General features: G+C 37.2%; 1 protein-coding gene across 1 annotated transcript; it reads left to right on the top strand.

The window, feature by feature from the left end:
* The first annotated feature begins 1,466 nt into the window (after nt 1-1,466).
* On the top strand, nt 1,467-18,513 carry mamdc2b (MAM domain containing 2b). The gene is made up of 15 exons (XM_052567190.1): nt 1,467-1,601; nt 1,678-1,859; nt 1,941-2,045; nt 4,294-4,544; nt 4,625-4,709; nt 5,058-5,165; nt 5,315-5,598; nt 11,080-11,173; nt 11,253-11,399; nt 12,155-12,420; nt 14,282-14,375; nt 14,494-14,649; nt 17,401-17,660; nt 17,747-17,831; nt 17,921-18,513. The coding sequence occupies exons 2-15, from the start codon at nt 1,829-1,831 to the stop codon at nt 17,995-17,997; spliced, it is 2,043 nt and encodes a 680-aa protein (XP_052423150.1). The 5' UTR covers nt 1,467-1,601; nt 1,678-1,828; the 3' UTR covers nt 17,998-18,513.
* The last annotated feature ends 1,079 nt before the right edge of the window (nt 18,514-19,592 follow it).

Raw genomic sequence — 19,592 nt, 5'->3', positions numbered from 1 at the left:
ACATCTTGGGTTGTCCTTGTCCTCTTTAGTCCGGATGACAAGGGGTCCCAGTTTTCCTAAAAGAACTTCAAATTTTGATTCGCCTGACCACAGAACAGTTTTCCACTTTGCCACAGTTCATTTTAAATAAGCCTTGGCCCAGAGAAAACCCCTGCGCTTCTGGATCATGTTTCGATATGGCTTCTTTTTTGCTCTGTAGAGTTTTAACCGGCGTCGGCGAATGGCACGGTGGATTGTCAATCAATCAATCACCTTTATTTATATAGTGCTTTAAACAAAATACATTGCGCCAAAGCACTGAACAACATTCATTTGGAAAACAGTGTGTCAATAATGCAAAATGATAGTTAGAGGCAGTTCATCATTGAATTCAGTTATGTCATCTCTGTTCAGTTGAAATAGTGTCTGTTTTAATTTGCAATCAAGTCAATGATATCGCTGTAGATGAAGTGACCCCAACTAAGCAACCAGAGGCGACAGCGGCAAGGAACCGAAACTCCATCGGTGACAGAATGGAGAAAAAAACCTTGGGAGAAACCAGGCTCAGTTTGTGTTCACCAACAATGTTTTCTGGAAGTATTCCTGAGCCCATGTTGTGATTTCCATTACAGTAGCATTCCTGTATGTGATGCAGTGTCTAAGGGCCCAAAGATCACGGGCATCCAGTTAGTTTTCCGGCCTTGACCCTAACACATCACAGACCTTATTCCTTTCTCCAACCAGTTTTTGTAGAACAGAGATTTGTTCCTAAAAACATAATTCATCTAAAATTCCATTCCACCGACATTATTCTTATACTGTAGATTATTTTCCAATGAAGTAAAACCTGTTGATGAAACACTGATAACTTAACAGGGAGTTTTAAAGGGTCATAATCACATCTAAGGAAAAAATTGTATACCTCCTAATTTCATAAATATTTGCCTGGGCATATGAAACCATTTTTCAAAAAAGGTCTTAGCCAATTTGTTTTGTTCTTCATATTCTTTGACCAACATTCATTTTCTGTTTTCTTTTCCAGATACAATCATAGATAGCTTGGTTTATAGCTTTTATTGCTTTTAACATACGTAGAGAGTGGTGACAATCATACTTCAGATGTAATATAGATTAAAATCACTATTATGAGTACAGTTGTCAAGCACAATCCAGATCAAAGGAAATACAGTTAAAGTTAAACAAAGGAAAAACCATTAAAGTGAAAACCTTTTAAATAGAAAAAAACAATGAAACAAATACTACTAGAAATAATGCTGCCAAAATATTATAATAGGCTTGATCACTTCTGTTGTCAAAGTGGCCAGAATATCTGTGTCTCATAGGAACTTGAGTAAGATGCAGATGTGCTCACATCATCAACAAATGTTTCATAACCAGAACACACAGTTCTCACTGGATCCTCGCCTGAATAAAGCGAGAAGCTAGAGATATTTTAGCGCTCCTGATGGCACAGTGCCCTAGTGGAAATACTTTACAACCTTCTGTCTGCTTTCAAGATGTTACACAAATCTGAAGAGAGAAGACAAAGATCTGCTCCATATAGATCTGATCTACACATCCAGATGATGCTATGGATCAGCGATATGAACGTGTGTTTCGTGGTAAGGGAAGGTAACCTCTGAATCTGGTCATCGTTACTGAAAACCTCTCCTAATTCCCTCCCTTTTTCTTCTCCAGCAGCCCAGACAGAAGGATCACATCCGAGCTTCGGTTATACACCGCCAGCTTGACAGAAGGACAAGATGAGAGAATGAAATCTAGATCATCTCCAGTGCTAAACCAGGTCTAATTTGGTTTATTGATTGCAAGACAAAACGTAAAAGAGAAGATGCTTCCGTTCTATCTTCTGAGCTTGATTGGTGAGTACTCATTGCAGTTAATGTTGTCTGTGTAGATTATTGTACATGCATAAGTGTGTGTTCAATGCTGTTTTCTCTCAGTGACAGCTAAAGCAGAGTTTTTGCCAGGCTCCTGCAGCTTTCAGGACAGCACATGTGACTATACGTCTGACCCCGACTTTCTCAGCTGGACCCTTGACCCTTCTGGTGAGTTTCAGCAGCCTGTCAATGAATGCATTGCTTTGGGAATCATTTGATGCCAAGGTCACCTTTAAATGAGTGGATGTCAGTCAATTACAGTTTATTCATTTAATAGGAAGGGGAAAAAAACAACATAAAAAAATATTTTTAATACACATCTTCTGTAGTGAACATGATTTTAATTACATTTTACTTTGGTATATTTTTGGGTGGCATGAATTCAAAAATGTTATAATAGTGCATCTGTCCTGGTATCATAATAAATATGGTATTGAGTAGTTTTCTCTGGAATAAATACAGAGAAGCAGTTTATGTTAAAATTCTATGAACATTTGAAAAACATTTGCCTCCAAAATCAGTGACCAAAAAAAGTAATGTGGTGCAACCAGTGAGCAAAAAAACATGTGATGAGAAGACAAGGTTAATGCAGACTGTGTCATGTGCTACAACCCTACCTTATGTTGCTTATGTTACCTTCTGATGTTATGTTAGGTTAGGTTATATTATGCTATGTTATGTTGTTATGTTATGTTATGTATATGAATAATTCATCATATTCAGAAAAAATACTTTTACTTTAAAAGTATTTGAAAATGTATTTCAAAATAATGATTAAAAGGATATTCCACCCCAAAATGAAAGTCTTGTCATTAATCACCATGTCGTTCCAAACCTGGAAAAGCTTCGTTCGTCTTCAGAACACAATTTAATATATTTTGGATGAAAAACCAGGAGGCTTGTGACTGTCCCATGGACTGCCAAATAAATAACACTCTCAAAGTGATAGGTAAAAATTGATAGCCTGAATGCCCTGTAAGTCGCTTTGGATAAAAGCGTCTGCTAAATTTTAAATTTAAATTTAAATTTAAATTTAATTTAATTTAATTTAATTTAATTTAATTTAATTTAATTTAATTTAATTTAATTTAATTTAATTTAATTTAATTTTAATTTTAATTTAAAGTCCAGAAAAAGTATTAAAGCATCGTCAGAACAGTCCATATAATATTTTACTTGGCAGTCTTTGGGACAGTTAAAGCCTCCCAGTTTTCATCCAGAATATATTAAATTGTGTTCCGAAGATGAACGAAGCTTTTATGGGTTTGGAAGAACATGGGGGTAAGTGATTTATGACACTATTTTCATGTTGGGGTGAAGTATCCCTTTAAAATGAGTTAACAAGAATATATGAGCATGCATTCAAAGGGTAAACAAAATGTGTTATTAAATTTTCCATGGTTGCCCCATATGACATGTTTAGAGTGATTATTTGTTTATTATTAGATTATTTGGTTTTTGGATTTATAAAAAAAATGATATAATAGTTTTTGAAAACCACATAAAAGTCCTCATGAATACAAACTGCATTTCTAAGCATTTTCCATGTGTTTTAAACAATATATGTATTTATATTAAGAGCTCTCATCAGAATTTTCAGTTGTCATATATATATAAGCTATTTACATGATCATTCATTATTTTATTACTTTATTTCAATTTATTGTATCATTTTATTTTATTTTTGTGGATCTGAAAAGAAGACATTTTGAAGAATCTTTGTGCAGCTCTTTTCCATAAAATATTTAATTTTCTGTAAAATATTCTCCCTTTGTGTTCCAGCAGGGTTGGAATGACTTGAGAGTGTGTAAATGATAACAAAACTGTATTTTTGGGGTGAACTGTGGCCGTTTAAGGCAATTTTTAAGCGTGTGGAGGTTGGCACCATTTCTTAACTAATGTAATGAATCCGTGAAGTATGGTATGATCAGCCCAAACATGGATTTCAGGATTAAAAAACAACATGTGAACTGCATGGATCACATGCCCAGAAATGTGAAGAAACAGGGTTTACTGAAGCCCACATCTGGAAGCCATGGCCTCAGTATTTAGGGCATCTGGAGATGAGAGTGAAATAACACATTACTGGATTGATGATTTTGCTCTGTTTATATGTGGCATGAATCACTAGTGCACAAGCACACTGGATTATTTGCTTTTGGTTGTATCTAAAGAGCACAGGAAATTAACAAGAAATGTAAGGATCGAATACAGATGAGGAGAGAATAGGATATGAGATCTCTGGTGAATTATATGCATCTGCAGGCAAAAGAAAAAAATGCATTTTTGCACTCAGTCATAAAATGGTTGTTTGATAAGTGGTCTGTCACTGTTAAAAAAAAAAAACATTTTTCTGTCTTCCCAGCTGCACGCACAACTCTTGCCATGAATGTTGTTTTCCTTCTGCTTCACTCAGGACACTTCATCACAGTCGAAGAGCAAGTCCAGGAGGACCAGGGAAAGGCGGTTCTTTTGGGTCCAGATGTGGATCAGCAGGACTGGAGCTGCTTTAGGATGGTCTATCAGGTCACAGGCAGCGCCTCCCTGCAGGTGCAGAAGCGCACGGACGGAGAGAGCTTCGATCAGGTGCTCTGGACCACCCAAAGCCCATCTGATAGCTGGCTCATCGCTAGCATTGACCTACAGAACTCCACCCAAACGTTCAAGGTGAGAACTATTAATGCAGTGTGTGTCATATTGTCTTGTTATCACGTGACCCCAATGATAAATTTGTTCTACATCTGCAGATCGTGATTGAAGGCAAACTAGGAGAAGAAGAAGGCAGCAGTGTGTCCATCTTTGAGATCAAGATCTCTGATAAATACTGCATAGGTTAGTGCTCTGATCACTCGGGCCAAACACCCAGAACAGATCAGCAGCCTTCAACGTTGTTTGTTTCTTTGCAAAAGTAAAAAAGTCATGCCAAAGTCAAGGCCAGCCACATGAAAAGACTGGTTAACCACAGAAAACAAAAACACTGTTCTTTCCCAACAATGTTTGGACGGTAATTGCTAGGAACTGCACATTCCTGAGAGAAAGATAATCTGTTAAATGAACCCAGATTTCTGAATTTTGCCCAAATGTTACCGGCATTAGATGGCTTGTAGAGATAGAGAGCTTCAAAAGTAGTTATTTACATTTTGATGCAAACTAATATTTTCTGATCATGTGACCTCAAAGAGTGTGAGTTTGAGGAAGAGCATCTGTGTGGCTACAGTAACGAGTGGAACAGATTTATGAACTGGCGTGTGGGGAGATCAGATGATGCTGCACTGACCGCTGGGACAGGTTAGTCTGACCAGCACCCGCTTTGTGATGTAATCCAATAGGATATGAAAAAAATACTGTCTGACATCCTTATATTATCATATCTAGTATTTTATAAAGCCATGGCTGAACCGATTCTGTCCCCGATGTCCTTTCATTGACTCACACAGGTCAGTACATGTTTGTGGACTCTACGGACACTAAAAGCTTCCAGGAGGTGGCCAAGCTGGTGTCTCCGATGACCTCAGTGCCCATGTCGGGCTGCTTGAGCTTCCAGTACCAGCACTATCACGCCGGGGACCACCTGTTCTCCCTCTTCAGCAGGGATCAGGCCGGACAGTATCAGGAGCTGTGGAGAGCCGATCTACTGGAGAACAACACCATGAACTGGAGTCCAGAAACCAGAGTCTGGAGACCAGTACAAGTGGACCTCAAAGCTCCATATCCAATAGAGGTACGGACTGACCACCACAGATAAATATCTGTTTCAGATACAATCCTGCAAGCCACGTAAAGCTAGCTCTGTTTTACATACCGGGCAACCAGTCTCTTCCTGTCGGAGTGTGGAGTTCTTGGACAGAGTGAGCTGCCAGCTGCTAAATATGGACCAGACTGTGTCTGACTGCGTCAGGAAAGATTCTGCAACACTAGGAGCACAAAAAAAACTCTTTTTGTTCTTTTATAGACGCTGCACCTCAGGGCTGTCCAAACCTGGTCCTGGAGGTCAATTACCACATCTGAACTAACGGTCTTCAGGACTAATTGTCAAATGCAGGCATGCTTGGACAAGTTAAACTAAACTCTGCAGGACGCTGGCCCTCCAGGACCAGGACTGAACACCCCTGCTGTGCCTAAACAACATCACAAGAGACATTCTGGGTTTTGAAGAAAGTAGGAGGCTAACACACTGTTCTCATGATGTTTTGTTTCTTGATTATATGAATGTTAAGGGAACATTTCATTTGATCATTTGCACATGTTGTGGAAACGTTTGCTTTTGAATATTCACTCAATGTTCTGAAGGTCACGTCTATAAAAGGTTAGATGAACGTCCAAGAACGTTGCACAAATAATGTTCTTGTGCTAAGTTTTGGGAAAATTATTAAAGACCAGATAAAGGAATATTATAAGCAAACAGATAAATTAATGTTCTATTATCATTCTATTAATGTTACTCGATATCGTTCCAGAACATCAGCCGAAGTTCTGTTAATGTTCTCTATTAGCTGGGTAGATTTCAGCCTGCAGTTCTTGTGTTCTCTGCTTGTTGCTTCCAGATCCCAGAGATTGATTCTGACATTTAATTTAATTTTAGTAGGGTTTAGAGGTCTACAAAACTTATATATAAACACACACACACACACACACACACACACACACGTTTGTTTTTGTGAAAAGTGGGAACATCCCATAGGCGTAATGGTTTTTATACTGTAGAAACTGTATATTCTATGGCCCTTCACCAACCCTACACCTAAACCTAACCCTCACAGGAAACTTTGTGCATTTTTACTTTCTCAAAAAAACTCATTCTGTATGATTTATAAGCTTGATAAAGTGATAAAGATTGGCTTATTGAATATCAGATCCATTTCTACGAAAACACTTTTTGTAAATAATATGATAACTGATCATAATATAGATGTGCTCTGCTTGACAGAAACCTGGCTAAAACCTGATGATTACATTATTTTAAATGAGTCCACCCCCCAAGATTATTGTTATAAACACGAGCCGCGTCTAAAAGGCAAAGGGGGAGGTGTTGCTTCAATTTATAATAACGTTTTCAGGATTTCTCAGAGGGCAGGCTTCAAGTATAACTCGTTTGAAGTAATGGTGCTTCATATAACATTATCCAGAGAAACCAATGTTAATGATAAATCCCCTGTTATGTTTGTACTGGCTACTGTATACAGGCCACCAGGGCACCATACAGACTTTATTAAAGAGTTTGGTGATTTTACATCCGAGTTAGTTCTGGCTGCAGATAAAGTCTTAATAGTTGGTGATTTTAATATCCATGTCGATAATGAAAAAGATGTATTGGGATCAGCATTTATAGACATTCTGAACTCTATTGGTGTTAGACAACACGTTTCAGGACCTACTCATTGTCGAAATCATACTCTAGATTTAATACTGTCACATGGAATTGATGTTGATAGTGTTGAAATTATTCAGCCAAGTGATGATATCTCAGATCATTATTTAGTTCTGTGTAAACTTCATATAGCCAAAATTGTAAATTCTACTTCTTGTTACAAGTATCGAAGAACCATCACTTCTACCACAAAAGACAGCTTTTTAAGTTATCTTCCTGATGTATCCGAATTCCTTAGCATATCCAAAACCTCAGAACAACTTGATGATGTAACAGAAACTATTGACTCTCTCTTTTCTAGCACTTTAAATACAGTTGCTCCTTTACGGTTAAGAAAGGTTAAGGAAAACAGTTTGACACCATGGTATAATGAGCATACTCGCACCCTAAAGAGAGCAGCCCGAAAAATGGAGCGCAGCTGGAGGAAAACAAAACTAGAGGTATTTCGTATTGCTTGGCGGGAAAGTAGCATATCCTACCGAAAAGCATTAAAAACTGCTAGATCTGATTACTTTTCTTCTCTTTTAGAAGAAAACAAACATAACCCCAGGTATTTATTCAATACAGTGGCTAAATTAACGAAAAATAAAGCCTCAACAAGTGTTGACATTTCCCAACACCACAGCAGTAATGACTTTATGAACTACTTTACTTCTAAAATCGATACTATTAGAGATAAAATTGCAACCATTCAGCCGTCAGCTACAGTTTCGCATCAGACAGTGCACTATAGACCCCCTGAGGAACAGTTCCACTCATTCTCTACTATAGGAGAGGAAGAATTGTATAAACTTGTTAAATCATCTAAACTTACAACATGTATGTTAGACCCTATACCATCTAAGCTCTTAAAAGAGGTGCTTCCAGAAGTCATAGGTCCTCTTCTGACTATTATTAATTCCTCATTGTTATTAGGACATGTCCCCAAAACCTTCAAACTGGCTGTTATTAAGCCTCTCATAAAAAAGCCACAACTTGACCCCAGAGAACTAGTTAATTATAGACCAATCTCGAATCTCCCTTTTCTGTCCAAGATACTAGAAAAGGTGGTATCCTCACAATTATATTCCTTCTTAGAGAAAAATGGTATATGTGAGGATTTCCAGTCAGGATTTAGACCGTATCATAGTACTGAAACTGCTCTCCTTAGAGTTACAAATGATCTTCTCTTATCATCTGATCGTGGGTGTATCTCTCTATTAGTTTTATTGGATCTTAGTGCTGCGTTTGACACAATTGACCACAACATTCTTTTGCATAGACTTGAACACTTTGTTGGCATCAGTGGAAGTGCCTTAGCATGGTTTAAATCGTACTTATATGACCGCCATCAGTTCGTTGCAGTGAATGAAGATGTATCATATCGATCACAAGTGCAGTATGGAGTACCTCAAGGCTCAGTTCTAGGGCCGCTACTCTTCACGCTTTATATGTTACCCTTGGGAGATATCATCAGGAAACATGGTGTTAGCTTTCACTGTTATGCTGATGATACGCAGCTCTATATTTCCTCGCAGCCCGGTGAAACACACCAATTTGAAAAACTAATGGAATGCATAGTCGATATAAAAAATTGGATGACGAGTAATTTCTTACTGCTAAATTCAGAAAAAACAGAGGTGTTAATCATAGGGCCTAAAAACTCTACTTGTAATAACCTAGAACACTGTCTAAGACTTGATGGTTGCTCTGTCAATTCTTCGTCATCAGTTAGGAACCTAGGTGTGCTACTTGATCGCAATCTTTCCTTAGAAAGCCACGTTTCTAGCATTTGTAAAACTGCATTTTTCCATCTCAAAAATATATCTAAATTACGGCCTATGCTCTCAATGTCAAATGCAGAAATGTTAATCCATGCATTTATGACTTCAAGGTTAGACTACTGTAATGCTTTATTGGGTGGTTGTTCTGCACGCTTGGTAAACAAACTACAGCTAGTCCAAAATGCAGCAGCAAGAGTTCTTACTAGAACCAGGAAGTATGACCATATTAGCCCGGTCCTGTCCACACTGCACTGGCTCCCTATCAAACATCGTATAGATTTTAAAATATTGCTTATTACTTATAAAGCCCTGAATGGTTTAGCACCTCAGTATTTGAATGAGCTCCTTTTACATTATACTCCTCTACGTCCGCTACGTTCTCAAAACTCAGGCAATTTGATAATACCTAGAATATCAAAATCAACTGCGGGCGGCAGATCCTTTTCCTATTTGGCGCCTAAACTCTGGAATAACCTACCTAACATTGTTCGGGAGGCAGACACACTCTTGCAGTTTAAATCTAGATTAAAGACCCATCTCTTTAACCTGGCATACACATAACATACTAATATGCTTTTAATATCCAAATCCGTTAAAGGATTTTTAGGCTGCATTAATTAGGTAAACTGGAACCGGAACACTTCACATAACACCGTACTTTCTACATCATTAGAAGAATGGCATCTACGCTAATATTTGTCTGTTTCTCTCTTGTTCCGAGGTCACCGTGGCCACCAGATCCAGTCTGTATCCAGATCAGAGGGTCACTGCAGTCACCCGGATCCAGTACGTATCCAGACCAGATGGTGGATCAGCACCTAGAAAGGACCTCTACTGCCCTGAAAGACAGCGGAGACCAGGACAACTAGAGCCCCAGATACAGATCCCCTGTAAAGACCTTGTCTCAGAGGAGCACCAGGACAAGACCACAGGAAACAGATGATTCTTCTGCACAATCTGACTTTGCTGCAGCCTGGAATTGAACTACTGGTTTCGTCTGGTCAGAGGAGAACTGGCCCCCCAACTGAGCCTGGTTTCTCCCAAGGTTTTTTTCTCCATTCTGTCACCGATGGAGTTTCGGTTCCTTGCCGCTGTCGCCTCTGGCTTGCTTAGTTGGGGTCACTTCATCTACAGCGATATCGTTGACTTGATTGCAAATTAAAACAGACACTATTTCATCTGAACAGAGATGACATCAATGAATTCAATGATGAACTGCCTTTAACTATCATTTTGCATTATTGAGACACTGTTTTCCAAATGAATGTTGTTCAGTGCTTTGGCGCAATGTATTTTGTTTAAAGCACTATATAAATAAAGGTGATTGATTGATAAGCGTTTTGAAAAATGGGGACATGGGTTATGTCCTCATAAGTCACCCTCTCCTTGTAATACCTGTGTCATACCCATGTCATTATACAGAGTTGTGTCCTGATATGTCACAAAAACATGCCCACAGTGTTGGGGGTAGAGCAATCGGATCAAGAAACTAGTAAAGTAATGCATAATATTTTTAATTTACAAGAAAATATCTGAGTTTCTTTTTAATACAACGCTAGTACTTTGTTTTCCCATTTATTAACTGACAGCTCTTGTGTTGCCATGTTGGGAGAAATTAGTAGTAAATGCATAAGCGATATGTATTTAATGATAGGTAATGGTGAACATGCTTTTAAACTGTGAAAAGTAAACTTACAATATTATGTGAACCTACAATAATTAAACGTGCATGCAAAAAGCCTCAGCCTGAGGTTTATTCGGTTCATTTTTGGTGCTTTAAAATTTACTAAGACTTTTTTATATTAAAAAGAAACAAGCAAGCACAGGCCAGATGAGAAAAAGTAATGCATTACTTTCCATAAATAGGAACTAATTAACACCATTACATTTTTATTGACACAATATTATAATGCATTAATAATTTGGAAGGTAACTTTTCCCAACTCTGTGTTTATTTAATTTTTAATTTAGTGTGATTTCATGATTAAACATGATTATAATTAGTCACACTTCATGTAAAATTGTAAGCACTAACATTTGTGTGTGTGTGTGTGTGTGTGTATCGTTCAAGTTGGTGTTTGAGGTGGCGTTCAACGGTCCACATGGAGGATACGTGATCCTGGATGAGATTTCCTTCTCTCCAGAGTTCTGTGATGCAGACACAGGTGTGTATGAACCGCTCAAGCCACCTCAGAGCTCAGACACTATACCTGTGTGATCAGTAAATAAACTGTGTTTCCACAGAGCCAACGTTTGATCCATCTGTTGCCAACTGTGACTTTGAGTCAGGATATTGTCAGTATGTGCAGACACAGACAGACAGTTCACTGTGGAGGAGAGTGTCTGTGAGACCCAACATCTACACCGCTGGAGACCACACGACAGGAGCAGGTGCACGACCACTTCTGGAGAAGAAATATCAGCATATTTGAATGATTTCTGAAGAATCGTGTGACACTGAAGACTGGAGTGATGATGCTGGGAATTCAGCTTTGATCACAGGATAACTGAGAAATTATTTTCAGAATTGCTTATATACACAATATTTCTATTTTCATTGTATTTGTATCAAATAAGAGCAGAAAAGACTTTAAAATGTTTTTAAATTGTACCGACCCCAAAGTTTTACACAGGAGTGTATAAACACATTACTGATTAATATCCTACATTTGTTGAAGCATGATGTGTGACCCTGGAGCACAAACCAAAGTCTCTGGGGCATATTTGGAGCAATAGCCAAAAAAACATTGTATGGGTCAAAATTATAGATTTTTCTTTTATGCCAAAAATCATTAGAATATTAAGTTAAGATCATGTTCCATGAAGATATTTTGTAAATTTCTAATGTAAATATATTTAAAAATATATTTTTGATTAATAATATGCATTGCTATGAATCCATTTGGACAACTATAAAAGTGATTTTATCAGTATTTAGATTTTTTTGCACCCTCAGATTCCAGATTTTCAAATACCGGTAGTAGTATCTCTGCCAAATACTGATCCTAACAAACCACACATCAATAGAAAGCTTATTTATTCAGCTTTCAGAGGATGCATACATCTCAGTTTTGAATAATTGACACTTAAGATTGGTCTTGTTGTGCAGGGTCACGTGGTTAAAAATAGTTGTTCTTTCTGAACAGGATCCTTCTTGTTGGCAAACTCTCGCTTGAGTGTACAGTCTGGATACGTCAGTCGTTTGTTTGGCCCAGCGATGCCAGCCAATCAGAAATACTGCCTGAAGTTCTTCTACTCCCTGCGAGGCCTCAGTGGAACAGACCAGGTGTTGTCGGCGTATCTGCATTACAGCGACGGTACTAAACAAGAACAAATATGGACTCAGAATTATAAGATAAGAAATCTCTGGATTGCAGTTGAACTGACCATTCAAAGTCAGAAAAATGCTCAGGTAAGATGCAAAAGGCTTTATTATTGTCAATAACTATTCCTGATTATTGCTTGATTAGTCAGAAGGGAAAGACAAGTGGTGCATTGAAGTCATATTCAATGCATATTAACATATTATTTATATTATAATTCTAACCATTAAAACTTTGCCTGCCATACCTTTGCTTACCAGCAGCATGTGGCAAATCATGGTTTACGCCTGTAAACTGAAGTCTATTGGCCGTCTCAGTTTCAAAAGGAAATTTCACAGACTCTTTAAGAGACACATAGCCTAATCTCAGATGACTTATCTGGACATAATTCTGGCCCGCTGCTCTCACAGTTTATGTCTCACATGACATTTATTAGAGAAAGATTCAGATTTAAAAAATAAATGTTTATAACATCTGCAAATTTAAGACGGTCTGAGGATCATTCATACTTAAAATCCACAGAACCATACATGAGTTTTACTTTTTTAAATATTACAGCATGCACTGTCTTTCTTTTCTGATCTGTCATTAAGATAGCATGAGAAAGCCAAGCTTTAAGATTCTTCTTCTTCTGAGGCTAAATTTGGACTGTATCTCCTTTCAAGCTACCACCAAACTTGAATCAGACCTTCACACTACTCTACTTATGCTATATCTCTTCTGATCAGACTTATGATTTTTATTAAACGGATCATGAAAACTACGTAAAATCCCATAGACTTTTATTGAGGGAGTCAAAACTTCTGTACAGTAATATATATAAGATGGACAACTTAGGACAACATGCTCATGCTTGCAACATGCTTAACTTGCTAAAAACATGATTATCATGCTAGAAATATACTAGCAACATGTTAATCACGACAAAAGCATGCTATCCACATGCTAGCATCATGCTAATCATGCTGCGTACATGCAAAACTTAGTAGAAACATGCTTATCATGCTAGAAAAATTGTAAATTAGCTAGAAACATGCCTATCATGCTAGAAAAATGGTAAATTAGCTAGAAACATGCCTATCATGTTAGAAACATGTTAAATCAGCTAGAAACATGCTTATCATGCTAGAAATATGCTAGCAACAGGTTAATCATGACAAAAGCATGCTATCCACAAGCTAGCATCATGCTAATCATGCTGCGTACATGCTAAACTTAGTGGAAACATGCTTATCATGCTAGAAACGTTCAATTTGCTAGGAAAATTCTGCTAAAAATATGTTGGCAACATAGTAGGCTAATCATTCAAAAAACATACAAACTTGCTAATCATGTTAATAATATGTTAACAACATGCTAACCATGCTAGCAAAAAGTTTATCATTTCAAGTTAGCATTATGCTAGAAACATGCTAAAAACATGTTAATTGTGTTAATAATAGGCTAATATGTTAGCAACATGCAAATCATGTATGAAATATCCAGACAACATGCTTATCATTTAAAAAAAATATGCTAGAAACATGCTGTCATCATGTTAATCATGCTAGACAAATGTTAACATCATGCTAATCATGCCACAAACATGCTAGCAACTTGCTAGCAACATACTAGCCATGCTAGAAATATGGTTATCATGCTAATAATAATCAAGCAACATGTTAGCAACATGCCAATCATGCCACAAACATGCTAGCATTTTGCTGGAAACATGCTAATCATGCTAAAAGATGAGAATAATATGTTAGCAACATGTTAATTCATGTTTGCTAAATCATGCTAGCAATGTGGTAGCATCACCTATCTAATCTAAACTTTCAAACTACAAGCTTTTACAGCTGTTTGAAACTTTCAGGCTAGGCTTTCTCAAGCAAGCTGGCTCACAAACTTTACTCATCTAATTTCATGTTGATTTTCATCATGTGATTTTCCTCCATCTGGGCGATGAAGGTGGTTTTCATCAGCACATGCAAAAATATTTGGATTTGTGACTCTGTGGGTCTCGATGACATTAAAGTCAAGCTTGGTGACTGTGCACTGTTAGGTAAACATGCTTCATTTCTCACAAAACTCTGTGCATTTGAATCTTCATGGTGAATCTTAATGTTGTTTCCTTAATATTTGTGTTCACTACAAGCAGAAATGAGCTCTCTTTATTACAGCATCTTCAGTGTCAGCCCCGTCTCACTGTGACTTTGAGGCTGGTCTGTGTGGATTCACTCAGGACAAGGAAGGAGACTCAGGAGACTGGATGCTGGCCCGGGGACCCACACCCACATCCTACACCGGGCCCAGAGGAGACCACACTACTGGAGTGGGTGAGATAAGACCCTTATCACTCCTAACTTCTGTTATTAACTTATCATTGGGAATAATGGAACATGTACAAGAGCGTAAAAGTTGGATGTCCATGGCTTTAGTCTTGTAGCTAAGTACACTTTAGCATACTTTTAAAATGGAAGTTATATACAAATTAATTAAGTGTAGTATGGTTACCATTTGTATAACCACAGTTTTATTATGGTTAATACTTTGAGGTTATCATTGTTTAACAATAGTAATAGTAATAGTAAGGGGCCATAAGTATTGGACTGTTTACTCAAAATCCATTTTGCGGACCGATGTGGACTATTACTTCATTATTTCTTCATCAATTAAGCAGGTAAAAGATCTGGAGTAAGTGTGCCTTTTTCATTTGGAAGCTGATGCTGTGAACCGCATCATGTGGTCAAAGGAGCTCTCCATTCAACTGAAACAGACAATTATTAGGCTTCAAAAACGAAATAAATCCATCAGAGAGAGAGCAGGAGTATTAGGATTGGCCAAATCAACAGTTTGGAACGTTCTGAGAAGAAGGAACGCACTGGTGAACTCAGCAACATAAAAAAGCCTGGACGTCCACGAGAAACAAAAGTGATGGATGATCGGAGGATCCTCTCCATGGTAAAGAACCCTTTTACAGCATCCAGCCAAGAGAAGAACACTCTCCAGGAGACAGACGTGTCACTGTCAAAGTTTAAAAATAAGACTTCACCAGAGCAAATACAGATGCTTCACCACAAGCTGCAAACAAGGCATCTAAAAGCCAAACCAATGGTTCAGTGATGATGACTGAGGACAGAAGCAGCCGGATGAACTCTGAAGTGTATAGTGATATACTGTCCGTCCAGATTCAGTCAAATGCAGCAAAGTTGGTTGGACAGCGCTTCATAGTACAAATGGACCATGACCCAAAAGCAAAACTTACAGCAAAAGCAACCCAGGAGATTTTGTAGGTAAAAAAGAGAAATATTCTGCAATGGCCAAGTCAATCTCCTGATCTCAACCCGATCGAGCTGCATTTCACTCGCTGAAAACAAAACTGAAGGAAGAAAGAGCCACAAACAAACAACAAGTGAAGCCAGCTGCAGTAAAGGCCTGGCAAAGCATCACAAAACAGGAAACCCAGTCTCTGCCGATGTCCATGAGATCCAGACTCGAGGCAGTCATTGCCTGCATGGGATTCTCAACAATATATATAAAATAAAATGTTATTTATGATTGAATTTATTTATTTTTTTGCATATTTGTCACATTTGAATGATTCGGATATTACCTCATCCTAATATTACCGAAAGATAACCAGAGTAAATACCAAATGCAGTTTTTAAATAATGATTTCGTTTATTAACGGAAAAAAGTGGCCAAAACCTGGCTGACTCTACGTGAAAAGGTAATTGCTCCCTAAATCTAATAATTGCTTGAGCCACCCTTGGCAGCAACAACAGCAATCAAGCATTTGGGATAACTGCCAATGAGTCTCTCACATCGCTGTGGAGGAATTTTGGCCCACTCTTCTTTGTAGAATTGTTTGCACATTGGAGGGTTTTCGAGCATTAATAGACTGTTTAAAGTCCAGATTTAAGCCCAGATTTGGCCACTCCAAAACCTTAATTTTGTTTTTCTTGAGCCATTCAGAGGTGGACTTGCTGGTGTGTTTGGGATCATTGTCCTGCTGCATTACCCAAGTGTGCTTGAGCTTGAGGTCACAAACTGATGGCCGGACACTGTCCTTCAGGATTTTCTGAATTCATGCTTCCATCAATTATGGCAAGTCATCCAGGTCCTGAAGCTAGAAAGCAGCCCCAGACCATTACTCTACCACCACCATGTTTGACTGTTGGTATTGTGTTCTCTTTATGAAATGCAGTGTTGGTCTTATGCCAGATGTAACGGGACACACACCTTCCAAAAAGATGCCCAGAAGTCTTGGGGATAAAGAAGATATTTTTTGGCAAATGCGAGACAAGCCTTTGTGTGATTTATGGTCTGCAGTATCTTTTGCCCAGTCTCTTTCTTATTGTTAAATAATGAACACTGATCTTAATTGAGGCGAGTGAGGCCTGCAGTTCATTAGATGTTGTTCTGGGCTCTTTTATGACCTCCTGGATGAGTCGTCGTTGCGCTCTTGGAGTTGTTTCGGTAGACTGGTCACTGCTGGGAAAGTTTAGCACTGTTCCTAGTTTCCTCCAAGTGTGGATAATGGCTCTGACCATGGTTCACTTAGAAATGACTTTCCAGACTGATCTGTTCTTGAATTTCTTTAGATCGCGGCATGATGTGTTGCTATTTAAGCATGCTTCACTTTGTCAGACAGCTTCTATTTAAGTGATTTCTTGATTCAACAGGTCTGGCAGTAAACAAGTCTTGGTGTGGCTAGTGAAATTCAACTCAGCTTTCTAAAATAATGTGGTTTATTGCAGTTCTTTCATGATTTAAAAGGAGGGGGCAATTAATTTTTCACATAGAGCCAATAGTTTTGGGCACATTTTCCCACCTTAATAAATGAAATCATCATTTAAAACTGCATTTTATATTTACTTGCTTTATCTTTATGTAATATTAAAATTTGATTGATGAGCTGAATATTTTAAGTGTGACAAATATGCACGAAAATTGCAAAAACAGGAAGGGGGCAAAAACTTTTTCACAGCACAAAACTTTTTGATTATTTTCTGTTATGATCACATTGTATTGAATCTAGTACTCACATTTAAACAGTCTCAGAAAGCTCTTTTCTCTGCTTTAAGGTCATTATTTGCACATTGAGGCGTCAGTGATGCTGGCCGGACACAGAGCGCGCCTCGTCTCCAGCTCTCTGCGCGGCTCTAGAGACACACAGTGCTTGCAGTTCTTCTACCACATGTACGGCTCAGGGATCGGACAGCTGAGCGTTTACCTCCAGACCGGACAAGAGAGCCAGGACAAACTACTGTGGACGAGCCGTGGAGAGCAGGGCATCTCCTGGCTCAGAGCGGCAGTGAACTATCAGTTTGACCAACGGCACCAGGTCAGTCGCATGACGCTGCATTATAATCAACATTCACTCAGCATCATCTTCGTGAATATATTGCATCTGTTTCTCCACATACTTAGATTGTGTTTGAAGCCACTAGAGGAGAATCAGTAAGGAGTGATATTGCAATCGATGATGTGGTTTTTGAAAGAGGACCATGCAGAGGTATTCATGATAAGTTGATTATCATACACATCTGTTATTAACGTTACCGTGAACAACTTTACATACTATTTGTCCCGTTTTCCACACAGAATATGCTGATGACCATATCCCTCATCTGCGCCTCTCTGGACATAATAATGATATTCAGTCAATGATTTTTAAATAGAAAAAGACAGGATGAGAAAAAACAATGCTGGGGAAACTGAAACCATGTGACCGTACAGCTGGAGTGCAGGGATCTGAGAGGATGAAAGCAAAGGAGACGACTGCATTGTGAGCAGAAATGATCAACTAAAAACTTTCCTTTTGAACACCTGGTTCATTCCTGATATACATTTTCTCATGCGTGTATCATATGGCTTAATATACTGAACACATGGTTAAAGATGGAGACCTTATATGGTTACCTCAGAAAGCCTCTATACAGGATTGTCTTATTGATTTCATTTGTTCTTCTTCAGGACAAAAGCATGTAAATCTGGGGATTTTTTATGTCAAATTATACAGAAAATTGCAGAGACTTTTATTTTATATAGAAATATCTCATGTCTAAAACCTTTAAATGTAACAAGCATTCCTGATTATCCTATTCTTTTGGGATGGCGACTGTCTGACTGGTATTAGCTTGGTTATTAAACAGCTACCATATAAATAAATAAAAATACAGTTAATGGATGTGAAATACTGATGTGTGCTGAAGTTTTTTAAGTGAGTGAAGTGAAGTTATCTGTGTGTGTGTGTATATGTGGGTGTATATATATATATATATATATATATATATACAGTACAGACCAAAAGTTTGGAAACATGGCTATTTTTTAATGTTTTTGAAAGATGTTTCTTCTGCTCATCAAACCTGCATTTATTTGATCAAAAATACAGATTTTAATATTGTGAAATATTATTACAACTTAAAATAATAGTTTTCTATTTGAATATACTATAAAAAAAATAATTTGTTCCTGTATGCAAAGCTGAATTTTCAGCATCATTACTCCAGCATTCAGTAACATCCAGTCGATCACATGATCATTTAGAAATCGTTCTAATATTCTGATTTATTATGAGTTTTGGTAACAGTTATGCAGTCTAATATATTTGATGAATAAAAGGTTAAAAAGAACTGCATTTATTCAAAATAAAAATAAAAAATTCTAATAATATATTTTCTTTACTATGAATTTGTATCAATTTAACACATCCTTGCTGAATAAAAGTATTGATTTTTTTTTTAAAAATAGAAAGAAAAAAAATTACTGACCCCAAATTACTGACCAGTAGTGTATATTGTTATTACAAAACATTTATATTTTAAAAACATAGCATTTTTTTAAAAACTTTTATTCATCAAAGTATCCTAAAAAAGTATCACGTTATGAAAAAATGTTAATCAGCAGAACTGTTTCCAACTTTGATAATGAATCATCATATTAGAATGATTTCTAAAGGATCATGTGATAATGATCCTAAAAATTCAGCTTTGCATCACAGAAATAAATGATAATTTAAAGTATGATACATTTAAAAAAATCTATTTTAAATTGTAATAATATTTCACAATATTACTGTTTTTTCCCTATTTTTGATCCAATAAATACAGGCTTGATGAGCAGAAGAAACTTCTTTAAAAAACTTTTCGTCTGTACTGTACATATATATATATATATATATATATATATATATATATATATATATATATATATATATATATATATATTTAACATAAATTTGACATATATAAAATCTTTTCATAAGTTAAAA

The sequence above is a fragment of the Carassius gibelio genome, chromosome B10 (genome assembly GCF_023724105.1).
Source record: "Carassius gibelio isolate Cgi1373 ecotype wild population from Czech Republic chromosome B10, carGib1.2-hapl.c, whole genome shotgun sequence".
Lineage (NCBI taxonomy): Eukaryota > Metazoa > Chordata > Actinopteri > Cypriniformes > Cyprinidae > Carassius > Carassius gibelio.
This window is presented reverse-complemented; position numbering and strand designations above follow the sequence as displayed.

Excerpts from the sequence above, each read along its gene's own strand:
- mamdc2b (XM_052567190.1), top strand. The coding sequence starts at position 1,829 with ATGCTTCCGTTCTATCTTCTGAGCTTGATTG. Across the intron at positions 4,710-5,057 it reads CTCTGATAAATACTGCATAG|AGTGTGAGTTTGAGGAAGAG; the intron begins GTTAGTGCTCTG and ends GTGACCTCAAAG. Across the intron at positions 14,376-14,493 it reads TGGTGACTGTGCACTGTTAG|CATCTTCAGTGTCAGCCCCG; the intron begins GTAAACATGCTT and ends TCTTTATTACAG.